General features: G+C 38.7%; 1 protein-coding gene across 1 annotated transcript; it reads right to left on the bottom strand.

Annotated features, from left to right (window-relative positions):
- Nucleotides 1-1,162: 1,162 nt before the first annotated feature.
- Nucleotides 1,163-1,954, bottom strand: LOC148739197 (uncharacterized). Its single transcript, XM_088749438.1, has one exon. It carries the CDS (start codon nt 1,952-1,954, stop codon nt 1,163-1,165), a length of 792 nt encoding a protein of 263 aa, XP_088605564.1.
- Nucleotides 1,955-2,160: the final 206 nt, after the last annotated feature.

The raw sequence follows: 2,160 nt of genomic DNA, 5'->3' as shown, positions 1-2,160 counted from the left end.
TTAAAGGCCTTTAATAAGGTCTTGTGTGATGTATTTACAGCCGAAAATATAGTGCTCGTAAACCGTCGAATATGTTGCCCCACAAATTTTCCTTGAGCCGGGAAACTCTTTGTATTTTCACAGAGTTCACAAGCCAAATACGCCATTTTCAAGTAGCCCTATTTTAGGAAGATACAAGTCCTAGTAACTGCACGATTTGGCCGCCATTTTCCTTGTTTTGACGTCTTCTTTGGTCTTCTGGGATAGAAAGGTACCAGGCCTTTGTCCCGTGGGTTTTACGAAAATAGAAATAAAGAAAGTAGAAATAGAAAATAGAAAATAGAAAGTTACGTCTTCACTTCACTTCCACCGCCGCCATTTTGAATTATCTGTATTACGATATACCGCTAACATTTAGTAACGGGCTCGAAATATCCCCAATTTGTGGTGATGATTTCTAAATTTCAAGACCATTAAGGATGACAGTTTCACATCAAACCTTGCGTATGGAGAAAAGTTAATCGGTCGATTTTACTGCCTATTTCGTAGTTCTTGAAACAAAAACTTACGGTTCCCTTGTATCAACGTGACCCGAGTAAATGTCTGATAAAAAAGTCGGTGAAATAGCGATGATCTTTCTCCAAAATCGTTTTAATGAACATCGAAACTACCTTTCTCCATACAGCCCTTTGTAGCAGACTGTAATGTTTGCCCCGTAACAATTCCAGAAATCTATGCGAAACGCAAGGACCCGGTCACTGGCAACTCATTTATTGCCGGTATCACAGCGGATTTGGACCGCAGATTTGGACCGCAGATTTGGACCCCCCTCCTTAGCCAAATCCGCTAGCGGATATGGACCCCTCCTCGCAGATTTGGACCCCCCTACCAAACTTTCGTTTTAAGCATCGTTTGTATCATGTAAGGTAACTAAATCTGTTTCCAAGCTTTTTGTCGATCTTTTTTCAATCACAACACAACATTCCTCAATAAAGATAATAATAATAAAGATAATAATAATAAAAATAATAATAGTAAGGTTTTTATGAGCGCATTTAAGAATCTCAATGCGCTTACATAGCATAGTAAAAATAAAATATAATAATGATACTAACAGTCAGTAGTACCTACACTCATAAAATAAAGTTAAATGGGATAAAAACCTATGTAGTGTTTCACAGTACTAAAAATAAAATTTCCGGAATAGGAATGTTTTAAGGGCAGATTTAAAAGACAAAAGAGAAGCTGCAGATTTAAGAGAATCAGGAAGAGTATTCCATAATGTAGGTGCACAGAAGGAGAACGCACGTTCACCGTATGTCACAGAATTTATAGTGGGGACAGTAAGAAGTGATTTGGAAGATGAACGTAGAGTACGTGGTGGATTATATTCTTGTAACAGGGACGACAAATAGACCGGAGAAAGTCCATGAAGAATCTTAAAAGTGATAAGAATAACTTTAAACATTATACGTGATTCAACTGGCAGCCAGTGTAGTTTTTGAAGAGCAGGTTTGATGTGATCATATTGTTTAGATCTGGTAATAAGACGTGCTGCAGTGTTTTGAACTCTCAGGAGCTCGAGTTTGTCGAGTTCCCGTTTCGGTAAACCATAGAGGATACTGTTACAGTAGTCCAGTCGTGATATTACCAGAGCATTGACTACTAGTTTAAGGTTATCGTTAGTGAGGTATTTACAAATGCGCTCTATGGATCTGATGGCATTAGTTGCTTTCCTGCATGTCTCATTAATGTGGTATGTCAGTGTTAGATTTTTATCTAAATTAACACCAAGATTACGGACTTTCTCAGTTAGTTCAATGACGCTACTGTCAAGAAAGAACTTCTCAATGTTAGGTGTCTTGGTAAATCGGGAGGTGAATAAAATAACTCCAGTCTTTTTACCATTACTTCTTAGCATATTTTGGGTATTCCATCGCATTACGTCCTCAATGCAGGTTTCAAGAGCAGTCATAGACGGGGCCTAATTTGCGGGATCGATAGTTATATATAATTGAGTGTCATCGGCGTAAAACAAAGAGTCGAGATTGTGGCGAGCAAGGACATCTTGCAGAGGGGCAATATACAGGGTGAAAAGTAGGGGTCCAAGTATGGAACCTTGTGGGACACCATAACGAGGAGCGCGAGGAGTGGATACTTGATCTCTAATAATTACTGATT

The sequence above is a fragment of the Stylophora pistillata genome, chromosome 2 (assembly GCF_964205215.1).
Source record: "Stylophora pistillata chromosome 2, jaStyPist1.2, whole genome shotgun sequence".
In the NCBI taxonomy this organism is placed as follows: Eukaryota; Metazoa; Cnidaria; class Anthozoa; order Scleractinia; family Pocilloporidae; genus Stylophora; species Stylophora pistillata.
This window is presented reverse-complemented; position numbering and strand designations above follow the sequence as displayed.

Excerpts from the sequence above, each read along its gene's own strand:
- LOC148739197 (XM_088749438.1), bottom strand. The coding sequence starts at position 1,954 with ATGACTGCTCTTGAAACCTGCATTGAGGACGTAATGCGATGGAATACC.